Source organism: Theropithecus gelada, chromosome 20 (genome assembly GCF_003255815.1).
Source record: "Theropithecus gelada isolate Dixy chromosome 20, Tgel_1.0, whole genome shotgun sequence".
Lineage (NCBI taxonomy): Eukaryota > Metazoa > Chordata > Mammalia > Primates > Cercopithecidae > Theropithecus > Theropithecus gelada.
Genome location: NC_037688.1, coordinates 10,976,120 through 11,002,533, shown reverse-complemented (window position 1 = coordinate 11,002,533; position 26,414 = coordinate 10,976,120). Strand labels below are relative to the sequence as shown.

General features: G+C 35.4%; 1 protein-coding gene across 7 annotated transcripts in view; it reads right to left on the bottom strand.

Annotated features, from left to right (window-relative positions):
* Positions 1 to 26,414, bottom strand: part of CHD9 (chromodomain helicase DNA binding protein 9) — a 274,510-nt gene that overhangs the window by 48,362 nt on the left and 199,734 nt on the right. For all 7 annotated transcript variants that reach the window (XM_025370142.1, XM_025370141.1, XM_025370138.1 and 4 more), the window contains 7 exons: positions 24,744 to 24,911; positions 23,566 to 23,745; positions 16,295 to 16,405; positions 11,919 to 12,115; positions 11,270 to 11,469; positions 5,308 to 5,467; positions 4,788 to 4,877 (listed from right to left, as the gene is read on the bottom strand). In XM_025370142.1, coding sequence (XP_025225927.1) covers positions 4,788 to 4,877; positions 5,308 to 5,467; positions 11,270 to 11,469; positions 11,919 to 12,115; positions 16,295 to 16,405; positions 23,566 to 23,745; positions 24,744 to 24,911 — 1,106 coding nt within the window. The remainder of the gene's footprint in view (positions 1 to 4,787; positions 4,878 to 5,307; positions 5,468 to 11,269; positions 11,470 to 11,918; positions 12,116 to 16,294; positions 16,406 to 23,565; positions 23,746 to 24,743; positions 24,912 to 26,414) is intronic.

Sequence of the window (26,414 nt, the reverse complement as noted above, 5' to 3'; positions counted from 1 at the left end):
TTATGACCATTCTTGCAGGAGTAAGGCAGTATCGCATTGTGGTTTTGATTTGCATTTCCCTGATCATTAGTGATATTGAGCATTTTTTCCTATGTTTGCTGACCATTTGTATCTGTTCTTTCGAGAATTGTCTGTTCATGTCCTTAGCCCACTTTTTGATGGAAATTTTTTTTTCTAATTTGAGTTTGTTGTGTAGATTCAGGATATTAGTCCTTTGTCAGATATCTAGATTGTGAAGATTTTCTCCCACTCTGTGGGTTGTCTGTTTACTCTGCTGACTGTTCCTTTTGCCATGCAAAATCTCCTTAGTTTAACTGAGTCCCAGCTATTTATCTTTGTTTTTACTGCAATTGCTTTTGGGTCCTTAGTCATTATATCCTTGCCTAAGCCAATGTCTAGAAGGGTTTTTCCAATGTTATCTTCTAGAATTTTTATAGTTTCAGGTCTTGGATTTAAGTCCATGATCCAACTTGAGTTGATTTTTTTATAAGGTGAGAGAAGAGGATCCAGTTTCACTCTCCTACATGTGGCTTGCCAATTATCCCAGCACCATTTGTTGAATAGGGTGTTCTTTCCCCACTTTACGTTTTTGTTTGCTTTGTTGAAGATCAGTTGGCTGTCAAGTATTTGGCTTTATATCTTGGTTCTCTATTCTGTTCCACTGGTCTGTGTGCCTATTTTTATACCAGTACCATGCTGTTTTGACAACTATGGCGTGATAGTATAGCTTGAAATCAGGTAATGTGGTACCTCCTGATTTGTTCTTTGGTTTAGTCTTGCTTTGTCTATGCAGGCGCTTTCTTAGTTTCATATGAATTTTATGACTGTTTTTTTCTAGTTCTGTGAAGAATGATGGTGGTCTTTTGATAGGAATTGCATTGAATTTGTAGATTGCTTTTGGCAGTATGGCCATTTTCACAATATTGATTCCACCCACCCATAAGCATGGGATGTGTTTCCATTTATTTGTGTCATCTATGATTTCTTTCAGGAGTGTTTTGTAATTTTCCTTGTAGACAGCTTTCACGTCCTTGGTTAGGTATATTCTTAAGTATCTTTTTTTTTCTTCTTTTTTTTTTTTCCAGCTATTGTAAAAGGAGTTGAGTTCTTGATTTAATTCTCAGCTTGGTCGCTACTGGTGTACAGGAGAGCTACTGATTTGTGTACCTTAATTTTGTACCCTGAAACTTTGCTGAATTCTTTTATCAGTTCTAGGAGCTTTTTGGAGGAGTCTTTAGGGTTTTCTAGGCATACAATCATATCATCAGCAAACATCAACAGTTTGACGTGCTCTTTACCAATCTGAATGCCCTTTCTTTCTCTTGTCTGATTGCTCTGGCAAGGACTTCCAGTACTATGTTGATCAGAAGTGGTGAGAGTGGGCATCCTTTTCTAATTTCAGTTCTCAGAGGGAATATTTTCAACTTTTCTCCAATCCAGTATTATTGTTGGCTGTATGTTTGTTATAGATTGCTTTTATTACATTCAGGTATGTCCCTTGTATGCTGATTTTGCTGAGAGTTTTAATCATAAAAGGATGCTGGATTTTGTCAAATGCTTTGTGTTTACTGAAATGATCATGTGATTTTTGTTTTTAATTCTGCTTATGTGGTTTATCACATTTATTGACTTGCATATGTTAAACCATCTGTGGTATGTAACCCACCTGATCATCGTGGATTACCTTTTTTTGATATGTTGCTGGATTCAGTTAGCTAGTATTCTGTTAAGGATTTTTGCATCTATGTTCATCAAGGATACTGCTCTATAGTTTTCTTTTTTGGTTGTGTCCTTTCCTGCTTTTGGTATCAGGGTGATACTGGCTTCATAATATGATTTAGGGAGGATTCTCTCTTTCTCTGTCTTGTGGAAGAGTGTCAAAGGATTGGTACCAATTCTTCTTTGAATGTCTGGTAGAATTCAGCTGTTAATCCATCTGGTCCTGGGCTTTTTTTTTTTGTTGGTAATTTTTTTTTATTACCATTTCAATCTCACTGCTTGCTCTTCATCTGCTTAGGGTATCTAACTCTTCCTGATTTAAGGTAGGATGGTTGTATCTTTCCAGAAATTCATCCATCTCCTTTAGGTTTTCTAGTTTACGTACATAAAGGTATTTGTAGTAGTCTTGAATGATCTTTTGTATTTCCATGGTGTCAGTTGTAATATCTCCTGTTTCGTTTCTAATTGAGCTGATTTGGATTTTCTCTCTTCTTTTCTTGGTTAATCTTGCTAATAAATACAGGCAATTTTTTAAAGGAGTTTGTTGTGAAGAGGATTAGGGAAATGGAGTCTGAGAATGTATACTGAGAGAGGTTTTTTCCCTTTCTTTAAGTGACTGCTATTAAGGCATACATGTATGCCAGAAGAATGATGTAGTAAAGAGAGAGAGAAAAAGATCCAAGAAAGAAAAGTAAAGTCCCAGAAAGGTAAGAGTAAAGTCCTCAAAAGTTAAGAGAAACGAGTTCCATGCTGCACAAAGTTTGCCTTAGGAAGAGGGACATTTCTATTGTATCTTGAAGGAACAGGTGGACATATATGCAAGTAAAACTGAAGGTAGCTCTCATCTGATTGTGTCTACTTTTTTCCATGAAATATGTAGCAAGGTCATTATTGGAAGGTGGTAGTTGCAGCGTGGAAAGATGGTTTGAGGAGAGAGGTACAAAATGGTTCTCTTAAAGAGTAGGAATATGAATTGACTAGCCACAACAGTTAAACAGTAGATGTTTAATCTCTTTTGAAATGGGATCTATGCTCACAAATTTGAAGTCATTCAGCATGGCTTGCTTGATTTTCTCCACAAATGTTCAGCTACTTAGGTGCAGGCAAGAAGTAAATGGCTAGCTGGGATTAACCTGAGTTGAGGTTGTAACAGATATCTAGAACAGAAGGAAAGGCAGGTGAAAGGAAATAGATAAGGATTTTAGTTAGCAAGTAGACTGCTAGACTATAGAATCTATGTTGAATAATGAGGAAAGGAGGGGCATGAAAGTGGTGATGGCTAGTGAGTAAGTGGTAAGATGTGGGGACATCCTGATGAGGTTAGAGAATTATAATGAAAGTACCCAAGTTAAGTGAGTTAGAAGGAAGGATGTCACTGTCAAAATTCTGATTAAATAAGTGCTGTTACTGGTGATAGCAAGATCAAGTGAATGACCGGGTGACTTTGCAGCTGTAGTGGGGAGAACAAGAGGTAACTGTAGATAAAAGTCAAGGAAATGAGAAACCAGAGTGTTGAATGGATCATAGTTGGATATAGAAGTCAGTCACCATAAAACTTCTTTAATTGTAATAAGAGGGAAGAAGACTGAGTACAGAAAAATTAAATTTTAGATTTGGTGGCAGGAAGCTGAGGGAATTTCTGTTTTATGGCTTGCTTACATTTCTCTACAAAGCTGGGGGAATATCATTTGCTGAGAATGGGGGGGTTGAGTAATAGGTTTATGCAGAGTGAGCTATATAAATCAGATGCTTACAGAAAATGGAGAAGAAAATTGGGAAAGGTTACTTGTAGTATTAAGAGGCAAGATGAAACTAGAAATAGAAAATTCTAGTAGCACCTCCCTGGTATTCTATACATACACAAAAGCATTTATTACATTGCAGTATAGTTTTATCTATTTCCTGCTCACTGACACCATAAACAACTTAGGGATCAAGACTGTATTTTGTCTTTCTATTCCTAGTGCTTCACAGTGCCTGGTGCTTAGTGAGTACTCAAAAAGTACTTCTGTTGGAATGAATGAATTGGTCATTAAATCAGTGTCTGTGTCTGGGGCTGGGTGTGGTGTTCACAACTGTAATCCCAGCACTTCGGGAGGCTGAGGCAGGTGGATCACCTGAGGTTAGGAGTTCAAGACCAGCTTAGCCAACATGGTGAAACCTCGTCTCTACTAAAAATACAAAAATTAGCCAGGTGTGATGGCACCTGTAATCCTAGCTACTCAGGGGGCTGAGGCACAAGAATCGCTTGCACCTGGGAGGTGGAGGTTGCAGTGAGTCCATATCATGCCACTGTACTCCAGACTGAGTGACAGAGTGAGAATCTGTTTCAAAATTAATAAATAAACAAACAAATAAATAAAAAATCCGTGTCTGCTTTAATGGCATCTAGGTTAGATACCATTCTTAATATTAATACTACTATTGTTACGTTGTGACTTCTAGTGACAGCCAAGATGAGAGCAATAAAAGAAAGCTAACAAATTGGCAAGGGTTAATTCCCTAAGTTTCATGGATTTTCCACCTTATAAATTTCACAGACTAAGGACCTGCCTAATATACAATATTCTGGTCATATAATTTTTGCCTCATCATGTTATTGAAAAATAAAAATAGGCTGGGCATGGTGGCTCACGCCTGTAATCCCAGCACTTTGTGGGGCCAAGGCGGGTGGATCACCTGAGGTCAGGAGTTCGAAACCAGCCTGGCCAAGATGGTGAAACCCCGCCTCTACTAAAAATACAAAAAATTAGCCGGGCGTGGTGAAGCATGCCTGTAATCCCAGCTACTCGGGTAGCTGAGGCAGGAGAATTGCTTAAACCCGGGAGGCAGAGGTTGCAGTGAGCTGAGATTGTGCCAATGCACTCCAGCCTGGGCAACAAGAGTGAAACTGTCTCAAAAAAAATGAATAAATAAAAGAAATATATCATTTAAGCAAGGTGTGGTGGTGTGCCTATAGTGCCAGCTACTCAGGAGGCTGAGACGGGAGGATCACTTGAACCCAGGAGCTTGAAGCTGCCTGGGCAAGACAACAAGCAAACAAAAATAATAAAAATTGTTTAACTTACCTTGCATCAACTCCATCAAATACTTTCTGACACTCACTTCCAATAACTTCTTGCTTTAGATAATACAGCATTCTCACACGAAGCAAAACCCTAAAAACAAGGGAAAATGAATCAAAAGGCATAAAGATATTAATCGTTTAAAATATTTGGCCATGGGGTTAAAATTAGGAAGGAATTTGTGTACAGATTTTAAAATAATGAAATAATAATTACTTCTGATTAAATGAATCTTATTACTACCATATATATAAAGAACTTCTCCAAAATCTTCATAATCATCATTATTTCATATCCAAGTAAGATATAATGAGCTCATTTGGAGGCCAGTTTTATTTATCTGGTGAGAACAATGACACAAGAGGTATCATGATTTGCTTGAAGGATACCTTGTAAAATTAAGATTAGGATTGGCCCTAGACCATGCTGTCTCTGTACTCAAAATCAGCACGCTTAAAGATTATTAATAAATTCAGAACAGTAAACATTTAAAGAGTTGTGTTTAAAATACCCTACTACCTACTTATTACAGTGGTGTTTTATATGTTTTTTGTAGCCTTCATCTTGAAGCAGCTGCTCGGGATTATATTTTCGAAGCCATTCTGCTTTTTGTATATCAAATGAGCTTGTTTGAGTTTTTACTTTCTTCCCTTTTCGACCCCTGGGTACAGGAGCTGATAGGCCTGTTAAAATAAGAAGGACATGTAAAATTAGGAATAATTTCTATAAAAATTTGCAATTTGAAAGATTGTTTCAATGCAAGAAATTTCTGGAGACTTTCTGAGGTCTTTTCAGAGAACTTTAAAATACTAGTAACAATACTGACCCAATCACAAATCAAGATGATGGTTTTATACATATTAAAACATATTTCCCCCAAGTAACTAACAATTCTACGTCTCATATTAATTATTCTGATTTCCTTTTTGTTCCAAAACAGATTTTTTATTACAAATGTAAAACCCAAAAGATCAAGCCTATGCCCTCTGCTTTACTTTTGCTTTCCTAGATACTAAAAGATATGTTTTGCCCTCCACTCTTGCTTTTCAAAAATGATTTAGATAGATTAGGTTAGCCATCCTGTTCAAGATAGCTAAACTCATTTTAGTTATTTGAGTTATTTGTTGTGAAATATTTAAAAACTACAAAAAAGTACTGCCACTCTCTTCATGTTCACATATTCCATATTTACTTAGTTTATTTATTTATTTATTTTTTTGAGACAGAGTCTCTGTTGCTCAGGCTGGAGTGCAGCCGTGTGATCTTGGCTCACGCAACCTCTGCCTCCTGGGTTCAAGTGATTCTCCTGCCTCAGCCTCCCGAGTAGCTGGGATTACAGGCACGCAGCACCACGCCTGGCTAACTTTCATGTTGGCCAGGCTGGTCACAGACACTTCGTTTTTTATTAAAGGAAGTAATATATACTTGAAGTCCCTATGTAGTCCTCTCCTATCAAATTCACTCATTCCTTCCCAGAGATCACCACTACTCTGAATTTGTTTTTCCATTCCATGCAAGTTTATACTATTATTACCTAACTTGGATAAGTATTTAGTATTTAAGTTTTCAGATATAATATTATAAATATAAGCCTGCACACCTTATTTATTACTCTGAACTTTTAAAAGCTTTATCCTGGTTGACTCAGAAGGCTCTAATTCATCTATTTTTGTTTCTGTATAATAATTTATTACATAACTATACCACCTCATATTTATTAATCTTCCATCATATTTGAGCTGTTTTGTTTGTAATTTTTCACAATTGTTAATAATGCAGTTTTGACTCCTCCTGCAATTCTTGTATCTCATTTACCTTTTCCTTGCCATTTTATACCAGGTGGGTACTCTACTACAATGGTACATAGAGCACTATATGGATTTGTCCACTTTTCCTTATAATTTTGGCCGAGGTTCTTTTTTTTTTCCCCCTTTACCTTTTGAGACTATTTTAGATGTATATAAGTTCATACTTGTTATAGTTTCTTCTATGGATTCTTTTTGATTATTAGGTAGTGTCCCTTTTTTTTTAATTCCAATTGATACCTTCCATCTTAAATTCACTTTGTTCTATGTTAACAGTACTACAACATTTTGTACGGTTTAGTATTTGCATGGTATAGTTTTTACTAAATAAACTTTTAAGCTTGTTTGGTGTTTAATAATATCTCTTTAAAGTACAAAAATGTTTATTTTCCCCCATCTAACAATTTTCCTCTTTTAACAGGTGAAAATATACATAGGCTGCATACATATGTTTATATATTTATTTTTACAATTTTATTGTTTATCATACCTTCCTTCTTTCTGTGTTTTGCTAGAATGATAAATAGTTCTGTATTCCAATCTTCTCTTCCCTTGTTGGTTTGAAAACAGTACATACTTAAAAATACACATGCTTAAATTTTCCTAATGAAATCTGTAGATATTCTGTATTTCCAATTTTCTTCCTAACAAGATTTTCCCAGATTCATCATTCGATCTTCTTTTTACTTTTTCATTTCATTATGTGTTGTTACAATTTATAGGCTTCTGCTTTCACTGTTTTTACAGCACCTTATTCTTTCGAAGTCATGGTATATTTGAAGTATCTTTGAAGATATTAATGATAGTTAAAGAAAAGGTGTCCTCCTTTTTGCAATCCTTGTTTCCTTAAAGTTCATTTTAATGTTTTTTTTTTCTTTCTTTTTATTTTTATTTTTTGAGACAGAGTCTCACTCTGTCACCCAGGCTGGAGTGCAGTAGCATGATCTCGGCTCACTGCAACCTCTGCCTCCTGAGTTCAAGTGATTCTCACAACTCAGCATCCCAAGTAGCTGGGATTACAGGCATGTGTCACCATGGCTGGCTACTTTTTGTATTTTTAGTAGAGAGGGGGGTTTCACCATTTTGGCCAGGCTGGTCTTGAACTCTTGACCTCAAGTGATCTGGCCACCTCAGCCTCCCAAAGTGCTGGGATTACAGGGGTGAGCCACCGTGCCCAGCCAATGGTTTTTTGGCTCTCTCTTTCATGTTGGAGACTTTCCTGAGATGCCTGATAATCCTTGGCTGTGTTTGCTCTTATTTAAGTGTGACAAATAATAAAGGTGATAGGGAGACTGAAGAGATGGAGCATAGTGATTGTGGGCTCACTGAAGGGTAACTGGCGGTTTTTTTTTTTTTTTTTTCCCTGTCATTATCTTTAGATTTGGGGCAAGCCTTTTAGTTTTATTCCTCGAGCAATGAATCAACCAGTATGCACACAGTTATTTAATCCCTATTTAGCAGCTCCACAACTTAACTACCAGTGCAACCCAGACTTCTATTTTACTCTTTCCAGAAAAAAATTTTTAGTTCATTTTCGTCCTGGCTACATGGAACTGAAGAGGGTATTTAGGGCCCTTTTTAAACCGCTTTGAATGAAAGCCTCTATCCTTTCACACCCACTTCCAGAGGCTCCTGATGTCACAAATTCCTAAGACATTTGGGAAATCCGCAAAGCAAAGCAGTTTGCCTTTCCCACTGCTGACCTAAGATTCAGCTCTCTCAGGTTGGTTAAATCAGTTATCACTAATATATTTGCCTCCAGCTTCCAAAATCTTGTTGCTGTTTCCTCTCCCATTCTCTATCCATTTTTGAGAGTTTATGCTTATTTTAAAATTATAGAATACAAGTATATACAACAGTCCCATTATCCACCTTCAATAATTATCAACTCATGGCCAATTCTGTTCACCCCCAATCTTTCATATTATTTTGAAGTAAATGTAAGAAATCAATCATTTCATTCATAAATATCAAAGGTATCTTTTAGCAATATCTAAAAGATATTTAGTGATATCTAAATTTAACAGAGGTATCTGTTTAGTGATAAAGCCTCCATTAAAATAACTACAATACTATTATCAGCCCTAAGGACTGCAATAATAGCTTCTTAATATTCAGTATTCTAAAGTCTAATTAGTTAATAAAGATAATAAAACATTTACTCTGGGTTGTTTCAATCAGGATCTAAATAAAGCCCCCACAGCACTTTAGGAGGCTGAGGCAGGAGGATCACTTGAGCCCAGGAATTTGAGACACGCTTGGGCAACAAAGTGAGACTCCATCTCTTACAAAAAAAAAAAAAATTAGCCAGGTGTGATGGTACACGCCTGTACTCCCAGCTACAGGGGAGGAGGATCGCTTGAGCCCAGGAAGTCGAGGCTGCAGTGAGCCGCGTTCATGCCACAACACTCCAGCTTAGGCCACGGAAGGAGACCCTGTCCCAAAACATAAAAATAAAAATAAAGTCCCCAGACCCCACACTGCAACTGGTTGATAACTTTTCAATCTCTTTTAGGTTATAGCAGGGTTTCATTCTTGGCACTACAATATTTTGAGCAGGATAGTTCTTCATTTTGGGGGGCGGGGTGCTATCTGTGAACTCCTGGCCTCTATCCACTAGATGCCAGTAACACGCTCAAAGTTGTGACAGCCTGTGGTAGGGGTGGGATTGGGGCAGAAAATCATCTTTGGCTGAGAATCACTGGGGTAGATACCTCTCTATTCACTCCTAATCCGATAATTTATTTGTTGAGGAATCCAAGTCTTTTGTTCTGTAGAATTTATTAAGCATAGTGCCTTACTTTTTTCTACTGGAGTTTCAAGAAAGAGTGAAATTACATTTGTGTGATTCTCCCATCTACCTCAGGTCTTCACATTAATTAAATTCATCATCTCCTATTAAAATAGGCCTACACTGGGCCGGGCGCGGTGGCTCAAGCCTGTAATCCCAGCACTTTGGGAGGCCGAGACGGGCGGATCACAAGGTCAGGAGATCGAGACCATCCTGGCTAACACAGTGAAACCCCGTCTCTACTAAAAAAATACAAAAAACTAGCCGGGCGAGGTGGTCGGTGCCTGTAGTCCCAGCTACTCGGGAGGCTGAGGCAGGAGAATGGCGTAAACCCGGGAGGCGGAGCTTGCAGTGAGCTGAGATCCGGCCACTGTACTCCAGCCTGGGCGACAGAGCGAGACTCCGTCTAAAAAAAAAAAAAAAAAAAATTGGCCTACACTGACCACCCTATCTAAAATGGGTGCTTTCTGTTGTTTTCCATCTCAATAGTTTATTTACTTCACAGTTATTACCACAATCTGTAACTAATGTACAGTCTTACTATGTCTACCTGGTTAGGAGGTAAGGTTCATGAGCTCAGGGATCTTGTCTATCTTGTTTCTTCTTATCTTTTCAACATCTTGCACAAGACACACACCAGGCATTCAATAGATATTTTTTGATTAAATAGAATAACACTGTAACAAATTTAAGGGTATAGTAATTCTTTTTATTTTTTACTGAAAATTTTATGCTATAAAATAATTATTTTATACAAAAAAGAATGTTCTGTTAGCAAGGCTGAGGAGAAAAAAGTATATATCAGAGCATATATCTCTGATAGGACTGTAAATTGGCATAACCATTTTGGACAGCAAATTAAAGCATAATGAAAATTTAGGCCAGGCATGGTGGCTCATGTCTATGATCCCAGCACTTCGGGTGGCTGAGGCGGAAGGATTACTTGAGCCCAGGAGTTCAAGCACAGCCTGGTCTTGAATATATATACCAGGTCTTGAATATATATATACCAGAATATATACCAGTACCTGACTCTACAATATAAAAAATTTTTTAAAAGCCGGGTGTGCTGCTACATGCCTGTGGTCCCAGCTACTCAAGAGGTTGAGGCAGAAGGATGGCTTCAGCCCAGAAGGTCGAGGCTGCATTGAGTCATGTTTGCATCACTCTAGCCTAGGGCACAGAGCAAAACCCTGTCTCAAATAATAAACAAAAATTAAAAAGTATTATGAAAATTTAAAATGCATATCAATGTTTCTCAAACTTTAATATGTACACTAATTCCTACGGATCTTGTTAAAATGCAGATTCTTAATCAGTAAATCTGAGGCCTAAGATTCTGCATTTCTAAGAAGCTTCCAGAAGATGCTGATGCTGTTGACCCAGAGACCACATTTTAGGTAATAAAGATGCATATAAGCTATACTCTAAAAATTCCATTTTTGATATCTACTTTAGTGGAAGATTTATTTTCATGCACAAGGAGGAGGGTACATGGATCTTCTCTGAAACTTGTTTTTTAATTGTCTAAAATTGAAACTACCTAAATAACCATCATTAAAGGAGATATTAAATAAATTATGCAATATCCATACTACAGAATACTAAGCAGAACTTAAAAAATCAGATAGATCTATATGAGCATAGATGGAAAGACCTCTAAGACATTTAGTTGGGTCATCAATTCGAAACAGATACGTATTTGATAACAAAATGTAAAATCCATCAAACTGATAACATTGGCATTTTCTGAAGCTGGAACTTGAATTGGGAGTGAAGGTTAAGGTTCCTTAATATTATTTGTAATGCTTCTATACTTTATAGGAGAATATGTTAAGTATTGCTTATATAACTAAAAATAAATTTTAAAAGCAAATGAAACAATTTACCTAGATGATTCTGTAGCTCTCGTGTCTGTCCATCTTCAGTTGGAGTAATGAGATCCCATATGAAACCTTTAATCTTCTCATCTCCTCGGTAGTGAACAAGGCAATATGCTAAGAGGGCTCGGCAAATTATCTCTACATCGTGTTCATTTAGCTGCCTTTTGAAACGGCCATGAGATAGAATCTCTCTCCATCGGCCCCACCTGGTTAAAAAGGGTATAGTTACATTGATATTGAGTGAAGTTCTAGAGAAAAATATAACTCATAGATAAAAGACACGAAAAACTAAAAAAAAAAAAAAAAATTGTCATTTTTGCTAATTAAGTCTTCCCTACCCATGCATAGAATGTAGAGGAATGGTACAGTAATTTCTAGTATATTTTATTCAGCAATGGATAACATCTAATTCATATTACGGGATGTGCAAATTTAAGAACAAGACGTTTGACTTTAGCGATACTTTGACAATTTAAATACTTAAGGATAATTTCATCATTCTGCTATTACATATATGTTAAAAATAGAAAGTGTACTTTAAAAGTAAATTTTAATGATTCTAAGAAGATAAAAAAATATAGTAAAAACCCGTATATATTTTCTGTAACATTACCTACCAGACTACTTAGAGCAAACATTAAAAACAATGTTTTACCCATAAACTAGCAGGTTTTTCTCAACTCTAAAGCATTCGGTTCTTCCATAGCCATTGGAACGGTCACAGGGTCTCCGGAGTTTGGGCTTTTCATCTCCTTCACTTTCAGCTTCAGATAATTCAGCCAATTCATCTTTTGTGGCACTAAAAGGTCTTGTTTGCTTCCTAATTCTTGGAGTGTCAATAACCAAGCTGTTCTGTAAAACAGAACAGCTATTACTTGAAGGTATTTTTATGATTTTGCTTATAACAGTGTTCTACATTTTCACCTTGTACAAACAATAATTACAGAAACACAGACAAAAAGAAATTACTAACAATTTCACTAACCTATTCAGTCAACTTAGAATTTCTTATATTCCTTTAGAATTCTTGCTACCACACATGTAAAATTTTATGACATTATAGTCATAGGATAAAAAGAACTTGATATTTCACATATTAATATAACAGCATTGTAATAATAAAAATATTTTAAACTGAATTTATGCCTTCTAATTTTTCTTTACCTAATTCATAATTTAGATTGTTCTTAATTTTTAAAATAAATAATGTCAAAGTTTATTCTAAAGACAAATTCAAAAGAAGGGAAGTATCCAGAAATGGAAATACTGGTCAAAGGTTATGAACATTTTACAGTGCTTTTCAAAAGACTTATAATAGTACACAAAACACAAGGCAGTTAATTGCATCATCCTCAGTACGTTCAATTCAGTTTAATTCATTCAAAACAATTTAAGTTAACATACTTTTTATTTTTACTGAGAAACTTCTCTAAGCTAGGCACTATGTTATGGGCTGTGGTATAATGATGAGTAAGGCAGTTTCTACTCATAAGGAATCCAAAGTCTTAGTTACACAGACAAATGTGTCACTAAATAAATGCTATTCGGGATGAAATTTTTTATGATACAAAAGGTATCATAGTCAGAGAAAATGTCACAAAGTAGTGATACTAGAAAGACTTACTAAAGAATTAAAAGTAGTTTGCCAGGCAGTCAGGGAAGAGAGAGCATTACAAGCAGAGGAAAGAGCAAGGGACCTGAAATGGCATCAGATATTCAGGAAATGCTTATGTCCTAGAGCAGAAGAGGAAAAATGGTAGGAGAGAAGGCAAGGACCAGACCATAAAGGTCCTGGTATGCCATAATATGTATGGAGTACATTATATTTAAGGGGGCATATGATGTCCTATGATAGGTGATGTTAACTTTTGCCAAGTTTCTCCACTGTGAAGTTACTAGTTTTCCTTTTGGAATTAATAAGTATTTTGGAGGATAAACTTTGAAGACACATAAATATCTTCGGTCTCAAACTTTTACCCACTAATTTTAGAATTCACTGATGGATCTTATATGCTACAATTATTACTACAGTTGATTCATGGTGATTTTTCATTTCCTGCATTCCTTCTACATTTACTAAATGGCATTCTTCCATAAGAAAGAGTTATCCCTTTTCCTCTTTTTTCCCTTCCCAGTTTCCTTAAAAAAACAAAAAACAAAAAACTAATTGTATTTTTTTCTTAATTTTCAAATGTCTTTATCCCCAAATCTTTTGAGATTTGATACATTTTTGATCAACTTATATTAGCTTTTATATAACAGAAACATTAACTTTCGTATACATGTCTGCTACAAATAGTGTCACCAGTCTGACTGCACTTTCATTTTTCCATTACATAATTCTGTCTTGTATACATATACCAATCACTTCCTTTGTAATTTCAAATTGAGAATGTTTTCCCACCCAAATATCTGTGAAAAGAAATCTAACTTCTATTTTTCATGTTTTGATTAAAAAAACACTTAAAAACTTTTTATCACAAATTAGAGTTTACTTGGTACAGAGCATAGGATTATAATGCTCCTCCCAAATGCCAATACAATACCCTAATCACCACTTATTAAATCATCTTTCTTTAGCACTATTTGTATATTTCATAAACTTATACTTTGATATTTTTCTGTTATCTTATTCTTTGCTTTGTATCTTTGTCAGTACCATACTTTTTAAACTATTGTTTTATATTAATATATTTTATTTTTAAAAATTTTTTTTTAAAGACAGGTTCTTGATGTCACTCAGGCTGGAGTGCAATGGCACAATCACAGCTCACTGCAGCCTCAAACTCTTGGGGTCAAGCTATCCTCACACCCCAGGCTCCTTCATAGCTAGGATTACAGACATGCACAACCACGCTTAGCTAATTTTAAATTTTTTTTGTAGAGAACAGGGTCTCTCGCTATGTTGCCTAGGCTGATATCAAACTCCTAGCTTCAAGCAATCCTCCTGCCTCAGCCTCCTGAAGTACTGGGATTATACAGGAATGAGCCACTGTGCCCAGTTGTATTAATATATTTAGATACTTTAACATACAGTAATTTTAGTCTTTATTGTACATTTTCAGAAAAGTCTTTAATTTTTTACAAAAGTATAAACTTTAAAATGTTACTGCACAAGTATTAAATGACTATATGCTTACATAAGTTTATTTACAAAATCCTTAACTCCTTAAAATAATCTACAAAGCCCTGTTGATTTGGCCCATGTCTTCAGTCTCTGACCTCACCTATTACCACCATGCTCACTAACTCTTCACATTCTGCCATAATGTATTTCTGCTTCTAGAATACACAAGCTTCTTTCCACCAGTATCTCATTGCCATTCCCTCTGCCTCAAAGCTTTTCCTGACATTACAGTGTATTGGCTCTTTCTCATCACTCAAGTTTCAGTGCAGATAATCCTTTTGCAGTGACCTCCCTTCATCACTTTACCTAGTGTAATTCTACCTCTCCAGCATTCTCTACCATCTTACTGCTTTATTTTCCTCACTCCTTAAATTATCTTATATATTTGTTTACTACTTTCTGACCCACCAGGATGTAATTATCAATATATACTGCTGAAAAATCACAAATAGAGATCATATCGTAAGTATCATTCTGCATCTCTCTCTTTCTCTGTCTTGGAGCTGTTAGTCCACAGTAGATGGTGCATAAGAATGTCCATTCTTATTATTTTAAAATTATTTTTAATTATTGCATTAGACAGTATGAATGTACCATTGCTCCCGTATAGAAAATTTAGTTTCTAAATTTTTGCTATAACAAAAAATGTTGCAATGAATATCATTGTACTATATTATCATTGTACATGTATGCTTACTGCTGTAGGACAGATTCCTAAGAGTGCATTAAATATTCTTCCAATAAAAATTTAAAATTATTTTGTCTAGTTATAAGAAAAAATTGTTTAACATTCTGATTTGCATTGCATTACATCTATACATTACAATTTCTATGTTTACAAACGAACTGTTAAAATGCTTAAAATATTCCCAATAGACACATCTCCCAACCAAATTTCACTTTACAGAAATCAAACGCAGCTTTCTTTAGGTATATTCTTAAGTGTTCTATATCTTTTTTTTTCTACTGTGAAGTAGATATCCTATTGCATTATATTTTTCTACTTCTGTTAGTACTGATATTTAGGAAGGCTCAATGGCATATTTATCTTCTATCCAGTTAATTCACTAAACTCACTTATGAACTTTTACAGTGTTTTACAGACCCCACTACTTGTTTAGGCATATGAACATGCTATATGCCAATAATTTTTTTTTTAATTACCTTTTCATGGTTACTTGTTTCACACAGAATTGCATATATTTCCAAAATGCATTCAGCAATAATAATTACGCATGGTAGTGGTGTTACTCCTAATTGTAAAGATTTACATTTTAAAAGGCTACCTATCAAAAAAGATCCAATGCATCAGTGCTTAATATAAAATTCCTTTAATCATCTAACTGTTATTTTGATAACTGGTAAGACTCAAAAACATTGATTTCTATGCAATTATTAGACAAGTGTGTCTTAGTAAATAAGCAGTTATGCTACTATTATCAGTTCCATAAAGTCAATTTTAGCATTTTGGCTTTTTCTTAGCTCAAGAGAAGTCGTAAGACAAACAGTTTTAAAAATGCCACTTTCTTGACTCTTTTTTTCTCCTTTTATTTACATTTTACTAGATCATCATGAATGGGTTCTGACACTAAGAAAACATTAAAGAGAAAATAAATGTAACCCATGATTTGAAGACATTAAAAAAATTTTTTAAACATATTATAATTTTAAGAATGTAAATTATATCCAAAAGGTAAACTTTCCCTGTAGGATAACCCATCATGGGAGATAACAGATATTAAATTGAAGGAGTACCTCACTCAGTTCATTCTGCTACCCTACTTCAATTTATATATGCAGAAATTTATTTTAGTAACTGCATAATTGAACACCTTAAAATATTACAATACTATTGCCAAAGTATCCCAAAAGCAAGTTTATTTTAGAGGGATAAAAATACTTACTCTGCCACTGATGGCCTCTATATCTATTTCTGCCTTTTTAGCCCATTTTTGCCAGAAGTTGGGATCATCTAAAGAAATATCTGTCCGGTTTCCAGATGCCACAAAACTCGCCTGAAATACATAATGGCAGTTGTAGAGGAAAAAATCTATCACAAGTACACTTAAAACATTATCTCCTCACATTTACTATGGATAGAATTTGGATTCCACATACTCATACATCAAAGGGTGTTTCAAATTCAGTGGTCTGAAACATAGCACTGCGTCTGCTTAAGGTAAAGGCTTAATGCAAACAGGCTGAAGTTTAGGAGCAGAATTAAATTATTACTGTTGGTTAACTCTTATACTTTTGGTAAGTAAGGACTGAATCTTTCTGGTAAGGAGGCTACACAGAATGGAGGTATGGTTTCTAAAAACACTACAAGATCATTAAGAAATTAGGTTAGAGAACAAGAATTTCCAAATCTGCCTGCACTACAGAGTTAATTTTCGGGTCTATTTCTAGTTTATTTTCATCACATTTTCAGATAGATATATCTCCTAAAGGAAATATAACACAGGATATGGGAAATAAAGGAAAATAAATCATTGTCATTTTAAAAACTCTTTTCCTAAAAACACACAAAAAAGAAAAACTCTACCAGAGAAACATTGCATTAACTATAGTAAAAATTTAAGAAAATATTGAGGAGCAAAAGAAGAAAATACAAGTGATTTATTTTCGTAAATACTGTGGAAATTATAAAATCTTTTAGTTGGAAGAAACTTTAAAGATAACACTTCAACTCTGTAACTTGTGGTCTAATAACCATTATTTACAACTTAAATCACTGTAAATAGGCCTCATCAAAAAATGTCATCAAAATGCTTTATAAAAGTGAAAGAAGCATTGGACATACACAATGTGTTAAGGGCCTGAAAAATGCATGTCAATTTTTATAAAAATAAATAGAAGAATATGGTCGCATAAAATGATTTTCAAAGGAGAATAGAGGTAAATGGTTTTAAGATAACGCCCAATTATCAGAGATACAAACAAAAGGTAAAAATCTTAATTAAAAAAAAGTCTTGATAAAATTTAAACGACCCAGAAAAATCCCACATTAAAAAGATAAAAGTGTTAAAAGCAAACAAGCCATTTTTTGACATTCAAGATAACTGTCAGTTTAAGCACTAGGTAATTAATACCAAGGAATTATGTTTTATTTTATTTTTAAATGTGGTAATAGTATTGTAGTTATGTTTTAAAAGTCTTTATTTTTAATGATACATATGGAAACATGTAAAGGTGGTGATATCTGGGATTTGCTTCAAAACTATGAAAAAGTGGGAGGTGGTGATGAAACAAGTTTAGCATAAGTTGATAACTGTTGAATACTGTCTGTATTTGTCACTTAAACTTTATAAAACATCCAGGGCAGGCATGGTGGTTCACACCTGTAAATCCCAACACTTTGGGAGGCCAAGGCAGGAGGATCACTTGAGCCCACGAGTTCGAGACCAGCCTGGGCAACATAGTGAGACTCCATCTCTGTAATAATTTCTTTTAAAGTTAGCCTGGTGTGGTGGTGCACACCTGTAGTCCCAGCTACTTGGGAGGCTGAGGTGGGTGGGTCACTTGACCCCAGGAGGTTGAGAGGTCAAGCTACATTGGGCCATGATTGCACCACTGCACTCCAGGCTGGTGAGAAAACAAGAATCTGTCTCAGAAAAAAAAAAAAAAAAAAAAGTCTAAAACACCAAAAATTAAAAGGCTAAATGCCTCTTGCTGAACTTCAGATTCTGTTCATGTTATTGCTTACCAAGTAATAAATGTATTCATTCATTCCAACTAGTATTCTTTTGAGGTTTGGCTTTTAAGATGCTTACATAAAATAAAGCAAATGTTAAATATTGTGTTTCAAAATATGCATTTTGCTGGCATATTTATTAAACAGAAATGATGGGAACAAATGTTTTAATGAATTTAAATTCCTTTTTTTTTTGCTTTCTCTAAACTATAGCTTTAATATTATAAAACTACTGAAAAACTAATTTTGTATTTTTTTGAACTGATGAATGTGATAAACTGAATAATGGTCCCTAAAGATATCTCATCCTAATCCCTGGAACCTTGTGAGTTTTGTCTTATATGCAAAAGGGACTTTGCAGATATGATTAAGTTAAGGAACTTGAAACAGAGAGGTAGCTTGTATTATCCAAGTAGGCCCTAAATGTAATTATAAATATTCTTACAAGAGTGAGACAGTGGGAGATTTGACTCTAGAATAGAAAAAGGATATGACACAACAGAAGCAGAGATGGGAGTACTGTGGCCATAAGCCAAGGAATGCAGGCAGTCTTAGGAAGTGGAAGAGATAAGAGACAGATCCTCCTCTAAAGCTTCCAGAATGAACTAGCCCTACTGACACCTTGATTTTATCCCTGTAAGACTCATGTTAGACTTCTGACATCTAGAACTATAAAAGAAAAAGTTTGTGTTGTCTTAAGCCATGAACCTTGTGGGCTTTGTGATAATTTGTTACAGTGGCAACAGAAAATAGTATGAGACACTCTTAATGAGAAACCACATATTATAAAAACTCATATTCAACTTTTTTTTTTTTTTTTAAGAGAAAAGATCTCACTCTGTTGCCCAGACTGGAGCGCAGCTGTATGATCATGGCTCATTGCAGCCTCTAGCTCTTGGGCTCAAACAATCCTCCCATCTCAGCCTCTCATGCCAGCTTGCCTGGCTGATTTTTAAATTTTTTGTAGAGATGGAGTTTCACTTTGCTGCCTACGCTGGTCTCGAACTTCCAGCCTCAAGTGATCTTCCTGCCTTGGCCTTCCGAAGTGTTAGAATTACAGGCGTGTGCCACCAGTCCTGACCTTCATATCCAACTTGAAAGAACAAAGACTAGTTTGATAAAACAACACAGCTATCATCAGCTATATAAAATAAATATGTTATGACAATTCATCAAACTGGTATAAATGAGTATGAGGAACAGACATCTAACTACATGCAAGTAATTCCTTAACTATTTCAGAACAAATTTCTCACAACTGAGGATATATGATACTTTAATATCTTCATTGTTATAAACATATCAGTTTTCAGGAATAGTGAAAAGTTTACTGAATGAAGTTCATAGGGTTTTATTCTGTTCTACAGCTTCAGTGATACATACCTCTTGAGATTTAACCAATCTGGTAAATGAGTATTTGCTTTACATGAACTGTAGAACATTTAACATGAAAAGAAGGCTGGGCATAGTGGTTCATGCCTGTAATCCCAACACTTTGGGAGGGTAAGGTGGGAGGACTGCTTGAGCTCAGGAGTTTGAGACCAGCCTGGGCAACAAAGTAGACTCCCATCTCTATTAAATAATCAAAAAATTAACTGGGCATGGTGGCATGTGCCCATGTGCCTGTGGTCCCAGCAACATGGGAGGCTGAGGCAGGAGGATCACTTGAGCCCAGGAAGTCAAGGCTGTAGTGAATCGTTGATTGCACCACTGTACTCCAGCTTGAGTGACAGAGTGAGATCTGTCTCAAAAAAAAACAAAAACAAAAAAAAACCCAACAACAAAAAACCAAAAACCATGAGGAACCATTAAACATGAAGTAATTGAAAGGACACAATCAGATTTTAAAGTGTGTTACTTTTTTGGTTGATTACCTAAAAAACAATTATATGCTACAGTATATAATAATTTTTATTCTGCTATCATATAACTATCGATAATTTTAAAAATGTACCTGGAAGAAATTAAATTTCAGAATTAAATAGCTTTTGTTACATTCATTATAAGACAAATGATGAATTTAATTTACAAATAAAACAATTTTAAATTTCTAAATAATCCAACAGGCTTTTGCTAACTGACATGTAACCTATTTACAAGATGACTTACATGATTCTCAAGGATTGTGACAAGCGATTATACCTACCGAAATAAGATGCTACTCCTTACAAATGCTAAATCGTAATATCCTAGTCCCCCCTAAATTTTTCTTCTTAAAATGCATTCCTTCCACCATTAAACCTCTGTATTATTTGCAAGAGAAGACTTTTAAATTGCAAAATCCATCTTCTTATGACAGACAGTGGTAGAAAGGCAGAAGGTGCCAACTAAAGGCCCTTACAAATAAGCAGTCCACCTGCAGCACAGTTTAGATGGTTTTCATTTCTTCATAAATTAAGCAATTCAAAGTATTTTGTTCTCTATCAAATTTTTAAAAATCAGACTAAAAATGTTTCTGTTTCTAGGACCCACCTGGCTGCCCTTATAAAAATCTCTCAAAACAAGTTTTAGGGGATATCATCACTCGAAAATGAAGTTATCAATAATGAGTTCTATTTGATGGATATGTACTAAGTCTCATAAGGACCCTGATCTATATATGTAGCTCCTTATTAAACACTATTTGATAATGCAAAGAAATACAGAATGGAATTATGTTATTTCTTCAAATTGTTGAAAACAGTTGGGCAGAGCTGAAGTCTTTGGATCCCAGGAAAAAGTCTAATATACTACTAACTTTACATCATGTTCCATTTTGGCAAATGTCCAGTATCTAATAGCATTCCCATACAACTATGGGAATGAACAAATTATTTGGTAAATGAACAAATTATAAAACAACTAGAGCAAACTCTCAACTCTCCTCAGCATTGTGGTACCTTGTCAGCTCTCAAATGTGATAGTTACTTTCTGGTGTGAGGATTTAAAGTAGATATTTAAATGTTTAAGCATTTCTCAATTTTCAAAGCATTAAGAGTATACTTGAATTCTCTAAGTAAAATAAAAGTTAGATAGCACTGTATAATAAAGTGGGAAAGGCCAAGTACGATTATTATGACCTCCTCTTTAAAGACTCAAAGAGGTTAATTGTTCAAGGTCACTCAGCTCATTGAGTCAGAATTCAAACCCTGTTTTTCTGACTTTCCACGATCATTATCATTAACATTTTAAATGAGGAAGCCAAGAATCACATGTGCTCAATAAATGCTTTGCATATGCCTTCATTAATTAAAAACAAAACAAAACAACAACAACTTTAAGGACAGTATCTTTATGTTTGGCCTAATCAACAAGGACAAAAACCATGACCAATACCTTTTGATATTAATTAGATTTCAGATACAAGGAAAAATATCTCTGTACAAAGAGTACAGAACAAAGGAATCAAAACTAAGTAAGATTTCCCAGGAAAAAAAGAGCCGGGGTACATCTACTCAATCATGACCAGTTTTAGTTCTCAGTCTTATACTTTACTTCTGCAATGTTCCTTTTGGAAACAAAAGGAACTACTTTTTTCTGATTTATTCTCTACTAATTTCCAAATCTGTATCCGTGTCCCAGGCAACTCTCCTAGACACCTCCATTTGGATCCTGTAAATGTAATAAATACAACAGCTCCAATACTTTCTTTTCCCCATATGAATGTCCTTCTCTATCTTAAAGACAACCATGACCCTCCTAGCTACTTAAGCAAAAAGTCTTCAAGTCATTTCTGACTCTTCCTTCTAAAAATTTCTAACTGGTCATCAACTCCTATTGATTCAAGTAGGTCTTCATGACCCTGGTTCACCCATCATTATTTCCTACATAAGCCCCTTAAATAATCTTGTTTCTAGTCTTTCCCCTTTCCAACTTGTTCTCCATGCTGCTGCTAGAGTTAAATTTCTAAACCAGATTGCATTATGTCCAATTTCTGCTTGAAGGACTTGAAAAGCTTAACTGCCTTAGGATCAATTTCAAATTCCTCAAAATGGGACATAAAGCCCTTCACAATTGGGGTTCAACTTCCCTAACTCCTTCACCGTTTCATCTCCACATAATTCATCTCTTGTATCCATACATGCCTATGTCACATTCCTGAAATATTCCTTGTAGTTTAGCAACATATGACTCATTTAGCTGGCTTTTTCTTTCTCTTTGTAAAACAATGAAATTCGCAATTCCCTCAAGACTTAGGCTGAATGTTCTTTTCTTTGCAAAGGCTTTCTTTATTCAGAACATACAGAATTAGTCATCTCCTACTTTATTTTTTTTTTTTCCAGCAACTATAATCCTTTCATTGTAGTATACCTGGCATTTAGCAAAATACCTGACACAAGAATTTATTAGTCCGCTAAATGAACGCAAGCGAGTTTCCATTTGAAGGCTGGTATCATTACTTTTGGTACAGCACCTATACTTCCTGCTATACCACAATATTACCCATAAAGATAAAGAAAGACTTCTGGATTGAAAGCGGAGAGGGGAATGGAGAAGAAGGGAAATGTAGAAAGGAAGTTCAACGGAAAAGAGAAAACTTGTATGTAGTGTTCTGCAATTTGTGCAGGTGAGACAGAATACTGCAATAATAAACTATTCACATGAATGGAAGAGAGAAGTTTACCACGTCTTGGTTTGGGAAAAAAAAAGGAGAGAGAGAGAAAGAAAAATGGGATATGGCTGGGCATGGTGGTTCATGCCTGTAATCTCAGCACTTTGGGAGGCCAAGGCGGGTGGATCACCCGAGGTCAGAAGTTCGAGACCAGACTGGCTAACGTGGCAAAACCCTGTCTCTATTAAAATTACAAAAATTACCCGGGCATGGTGGCGGAGGTTGCAGTGAGCCGAGATCGTGCCACTGCACTTCAGCCTGGGCGACGGAATGAGACTCTGTCTCAAAAAAAAAATAATAATAATAATAAAGAAAAAAGGAATAGAAAGGCAATTAGTAAACTTTACAAATATTTTCACCTAACAGCTATTAATGTTTCCTTCCAAAATACAAATTTCATCTTACCCCTTAAGACTTAGATACTCCTGACCCCACGTATCCACCTGCCTCGGCCTCCCAAAGTGCTGGGATTACAGATGTGAACCACCCCACCCGGCCAGATGTAAGTATTTAAAATGAAATTGGAAATTCTTTCTCTCCTTTAGGTTCTTTAAATTATGAAAGTTGATGTAAGATGATTTAACCTCTTACATTACTTATATTTTGTTCTGCCTTTGGTATACAGATGTTTAGTTTCTAAATTTGATTTCATATGTTCTACTCTAATATTTAGAACTATTTCTAGTTATTACATTTATTATATTTCACAAGGATCAGAAGAGTTCATGTGAAATTAACATAGGGGATCAGAAAAAAATGAAGGAAAATACATTACCTACTGCTTTTTGGCTAATTCAGTATGTTTAAACATTTGGTGTAAGAGATAAACTTTTTCAGTAGTTAGGATAAGAACATCACTGCTATGTTAATAAAATTGCACTAACTGTTACCTTGGCAAATGTTGACCCACGTCCTTCTGATTCAATTGTAATGGTTTTTGTACGACGTAGTAAAATCTGATCGATATCCTCTTCACAGAATTTAGAGCCTTCATCTTCTTCCTCCATAATGGCACCATAAGCACCTCTTCGAAGCAGATCTTCTATTTCCTTTTTGGAAAGCTGCTGAATCTAAGGAGAAATTAACTTCCATAAAAATAGTTTTTTTTAAAGTTCATAAAATGAGAAAGTATCCCTAAAGGATGTCAAAGAACACAAGAGGCATGCTTAAACTGCATTTGGGTTTGGGATGCGCATGAGAGAGAATTCACAGAAATAATATCTTGAAGTTGTTGACTCTTCTTTGCTCTCTTAAAATAAGAATTACCCATCTGCCTAGAATGGCTTTGGTTAAAACAAGGCCTAAGGGTCGGGTAACATCTTTCAAGGTTCTTTTAAATACTAGGATTCTTTATTTTTTTTTCTTTTTGAGACAGGGTCTTGCTCTGTTATCTATGCTAGAGCGCAGTGGTATAAATACAGCTCACTGCAGTTGACCTCCTGGGCTCAAGTGAGTCTCCCGCCTCAGCTTCCCAAGTAATGTGGACTACAGGCATGCACCATTATGCCCAGCTAATTTTTATTTTTTATAGAGACAGGGTCTTGCCATGTTGCCCAGGCTTGTCTCAAACTCCTAGGCTCAAGCAATCCTCCTACCTCAGCCTTCTAAAATGCTGAGATTACAGGTATGAGCCATGTGCCCAGCCCAGTACTAGGATCCTATTATTGATAGATATTAGACAAGAACCTTGAGGGAAAAAAAAGCCAAAATGTCATCATTTGTAACAAGACAAAGCCAATGCTAATAGTTGTGAAACTAAAAAAAATTTGAAAACTGTTTATATAAACACAAATTCTATTTTGCTATGCCATCATATAAATGTCCTAAAAAGAAAGCAAAGAATTTCTATCTTGAAAATACATTTAGAATTCATAAGCTCTGGAGCTATACAGAAAGAAAAGGATTCAAAAGTATTAACTAAACATAGCTCTGTCCTGAAAATGTCCCCCTGCATAAAACAAATGTGTTTAGTATTCTGCATGGACCAAAACTAAATGACACACTATTGGAGGTAAAATTAAATGCAAAAACACACAAAAACCTCAAGTAAAAAAGAAAATATACATACACCACCAACATTACTTTCTCTTCCACTCATGCTCTGTAACACAGCTTTATCTAGGCCCAGTTTCAAACTGGCTCGGTCAAACATCTCTCTCTCATATGAGTTACGAGTTACCAGTCTGTAGACTTTAACTGCTTTGTTCTGACCAATTCTGTGGCAACGAGCTTGAGCCTATAAAAATGAAAAGTTACATATTTATTTTCTCAAAAGGCATTTAATAGTAAACTATATGTGTGGTCTATAAATACATGTAAGAATTCTTAGACCATTTTTATTGAATTAATCTTTTTCTAGAAATTAAGGAAGAGCTTACCACAGTAAGAAATAATCCCACAATCAGGAATAAGTTAAAATTTAGGTTTATAAGCTTAAATATCAAAGAATATAAATTCACAAAGGACTACTTTTTTTTTTTTTTCTTTTTTTTGACGGAGTCTTGCTCTGTCGCCCTAGCTGGAGTGCAGTGGTGCGATCTTGGCTCACTGCAACCTCCGCCTCCTGGGTTCAAGTGATTCTCCCGCCTCAGCCTTCCAAGTAGCTGGGATTACAGGCACCTGCCACCACACGTGGCTAATTTTTGTATTTTTAGTAGAGACAGGGTTTCACCATGTTGGCCAGGCTGGTCTCGAACTCCTGACCTCAAGTGATCCACCCATCTCGACCTCCCAAAGTGTTGGGATTACAGGCATGAGCCACTGCACCCAGCCTTATTATATTTTAATGGAAGTGTAGTCAATATACTTTTAAGCAGGGACACAAAACCTATGAACAGGTTTTACAGTTGATGGCAACTCAAGTTTTTTGTTGTTGTTTTTTTTTAGACATGAGGACTTGCTATGTTGCCCAATAGAACTCCTGGGCTCAAGAGATCCTACCCCTTTGCCCTCTCAAAGTACTGGGATTACAGGTGTGAGCTGCCACTCAAGTTTTAAAGTCTAACCCTAAATTTCTATATTTTTTTCAGTTACATTATCAACAATCTTTTCATTGTATTTTATTTAAGCTGGGTAATTTTTTTCTGTAAGTTATTGGGGTACAGGTGGTATTTGGTTACATGAGTAAGTTCTTTAGTAGTAATTTGTGAGATTTTGGTGCAACCATCACCTGAGCAGTATACACTGCACATATTTGTAGTAATTTATCCCTTGCCCACCTCCCACTCTTCTCCCCAAGTCCCCAAAGTCCATCGTACCATTCTTATGCTTTGTGTCCTCATAGCTTAGCTCCCACTTATGAGTGAGAACACATGATGTTTGGTTTTCCATTCCTGAGTTACTTCACTTAGAATAATAGTCTCCAACATCATCCAGGTCACTGCAAATGCTGTTAATTCATTGTTTTTCATGGCTGTGCAGTATTCTATCATATATAACATATACATTACATTATATATATATATAATGTATATATACATATACATTATATATATATATATATATATATAAAAATTGTGCCACTATAAACATGTGTGTCCAAATATCTTTTTCAAATGACTTATTTTCCTCTTAGTAGATACCCAGTAGTAAGACTGCTGGATCAAATAGTAGTTCTACTTTTAGTTCTTTAAGGAATCTCCATACTGTTTTTCCATAGTGGCTGTACTAGTTTATATTCCCACCAGAAGTGTAGACATGTTCCCTGTTCACTGCATCCACATGTTTGTTGGCCATTTGT